The sequence below is a fragment of the Cucurbita maxima genome, unplaced genomic scaffold, assembly GCF_002738345.1.
Source record: "Cucurbita maxima cultivar Rimu unplaced genomic scaffold, Cmax_1.0 Cma_Scf00252, whole genome shotgun sequence".
NCBI lineage: Eukaryota > Viridiplantae > Streptophyta > Magnoliopsida > Cucurbitales > Cucurbitaceae > Cucurbita > Cucurbita maxima.
The window spans coordinates 11880-14533 of record NW_019272268.1 but is presented as its reverse complement, the minus strand read 5'-3'; the positions used below and the strand labels follow the sequence as shown (position 1 = coordinate 14533).

General features: G+C 40.3%; 1 protein-coding gene across 1 annotated transcript; it reads left to right on the top strand.

The window, feature by feature from the left end:
• Positions 1 to 1081: 1081 nt before the first annotated feature.
• Positions 1082 to 2151, top strand: LOC111474119. Its single transcript, XM_023119370.1, has 2 exons — positions 1082 to 1304; positions 1601 to 2151. The coding sequence occupies exons 1-2, from the start codon at positions 1082 to 1084 to the stop codon at positions 2149 to 2151; spliced, it is 774 nt and encodes a 257-aa protein (XP_022975138.1).
• The last annotated feature ends 503 nt before the right edge of the window (positions 2152 to 2654 follow it).

Genomic DNA, 2654 nt, shown 5'->3' with positions numbered 1-2654 from the left:
CAAAATGTAACGATAGGAGTAAGATACGTTCATGAAACGTTAAGGTTAAGTTACATACCGGAGTGCTATGGATAGGAGAGATTGATGAAAGAATATGGTTAGGATATGGGTAGACAGGGATAAGTTTGTGATAGATTGATAGAACGATAGCATTAGGGTAAGTTCCTGTGATGATATGACTAAGGTACGTTCACGTAACGATATGACTGTGATAGGTATAAGAACGTTTAGGCTACGATAAGTTAGGAACGATATGACCACGAAGTGTTTACGATATGACATGTTTATGAACAATATATTGTGATGTGAGGTGTTATGTTTAGATTTTTTTGTGTGACCACGAAGGTAATTGTTGAATGAATTGCACGTTATGAAATGACATGTTAAAAGCATGGAGTGTTATGTTATGTTTTCTAAATTGTATATATACAATATGTTATGAATGACATGCTATCACGATAAATGAAATGAAATGTAACCCCGTTAGGATTATGTATGATGCGTAAAGTTAAGAATGCGAAATGACATGTTAAGCATGGAAGATGATAGCAGGGTTATATTCATTAATGACAAAACTAGAAATGTTGGGGGCCTCATGCATTATGTGTGCTCATGCATTTAGGGGAATACCCCTATTCAATCACGAGGGTACAGACGCGTACATCCAATGGCAAGACAATGATTGTTATGTTTTACATACCGTTGTCGTGACGGTTACTAGTTCTAACGAGTGTTCGACCTAAGGAGCTTCCAGAGTATGCTCGCCCAAGGCAAGTGGCTCAGTGGTGTGTGAACCGACTAGTGAGCCCATACTCGCATGTATGGGTTGTGTGTAGAATATAGCCCAAATTACCCGTTAGTACAGTACCGTTAAAATAGATTAAAAGAATAGGTCCCGTCATTGCATTCACATGTTCTTGCATGGATATTAACCTTAAATTAAAACTCTCATAACATTTAATCTTTTGCATGGATATTAACCTTAAATTACCTTCCCAAAGAGGATTAAGAGCTTGTTCAACACAAGTTTTTTTTGGTATATAATGAACCAAAACCCTAGTGGAAATGGGCGAAAGTGAGTATGGATTTCATATCAGGATTGCCTAAGACTCGACGAGGTTTTAATGTGATCTGGGTCATTGTTGATAGACTCACAAAAATAGCTCACTTTATCCCGGGTAAAAGCACATTTCGAGTGGATCGATGGGCTCAGTTATACGTTCGAGAAATAGTTCGTTTGCATGGCGTGCCTACTTCCATTGTGTCTGATCGCGATGCTAGGTTTACCTCTCAGTTTTGGAATGGTTTACAGAAAGCCTTAGGCACCTAACTTCGTTTCAGTACGACATTCCATCCTCAGATAGATGGACAAACAAAGAGGTTGAATCAAGTATTAGAGGACATGCTCAGGGCGTGTGTAATGGATTTCGCTGGTTGTTCGGATGAACACCTACCCCTCATGGAGTTTTCCTATAACAACAATTATCAAGCAACGATTCAGATGGCCCCGTTTGAGGCCTTGTATGGGAGGAGGTTGTGGACACCAGTGTTTTGGGAAGAGGTTGGAACCCAACAACTTATGGGACCGAAATTGGTTCAGGTCACAAACGCGGCAGTCTAGAAAATCAGATCAAGGATACTTACTGCACAAAGCTGACAAAAGAGTTACGTCGACACTCGAAGAAAGGACATCGAGTTTGCGGTGGGCTAACATGTTTTCCTAAAGGTAGCACCCATGTGAAAGTGTTAAGATTCGAGAAAAAGGGTAAACTTAGCCCTAGGTTCGTAGGTCCCTTCGAAATCCTTAAGAGGATTGGTGCTGTAGCGTACAGGTTGGTGTTGCCACCCACTGTTGCCACTGTGCATAACGTATTTCATGTATCCATGTTGAGAAAGTACACGCCAGACCCCACGCACATCATTGAGGACGAAGCACTTCCGCTTCGTGAGGATCTATCTTACGAAGAGGCCCCAATCAAAATTATATCTCGAGATGTCAAGCGATTGCGAAACAAGGAGATTCCCCTTGTCAAAGTCTTGTGGGGTAATCATCTGGATAGTGAGGCTACCTGGGAGCGGGAGGATGACGTTAGGAAGTCTTGCCTTAAACTCTTTCTGGAACAACCAACTTTCGGAGACGAAAGTTCTTAAGGAGGGGAGAATTTGTAACACCCCAAGCCTAACAGGTACAATTCGCTCTATCCTTGTGATTAGCACCTTCTTAACCATTGTGAGTTTCTAGATTTTATTGTAGAACTTAGAGTGTTATTTTCAAATCGGTGCAGAAGAAAGAAATGCTCGTGATGCATCAAGTAACTTAAAAAAAAAAAATTGTAATGTAATTGAAATTTTGATCAAAGTCAATAGGGAAAAAGGTAATTTTTCCCCATACATATAACTTTGAGGGGGTCTCGTTAGACCTGGATGAAGGGAAAAGAAAAAGAAAAGAATAAAAAAAAATAATAAAAAATAGAAAGAGAAAGAAATGAATAGTTAGGGTTTTTAAGAAGAGGAAGAAGAGGGAGAAGAGGGAGAAACGCCCTAAAACCGAATTGAAGCACCCTCAATCTTAGGTCTCCTACTAGAGCTACTCAGAGTATCAAGAGGAGTGGTCTGAGCGTTGGATCATTCGTTTCCAACAAGAAACGGGCAAG

Excerpts from the sequence above, each read along its gene's own strand:
- LOC111474119 (XM_023119370.1), top strand. The coding sequence starts at position 1,082 with ATGGATTTCATATCAGGATTGCCTAAGACTCGACGAGGTTTTAATGTG. Across the intron at positions 1,305-1,600 it reads TACCTCTCAGTTTTGGAATG|GTCACAAACGCGGCAGTCTA; the intron begins GTTTACAGAAAG and ends AAATTGGTTCAG.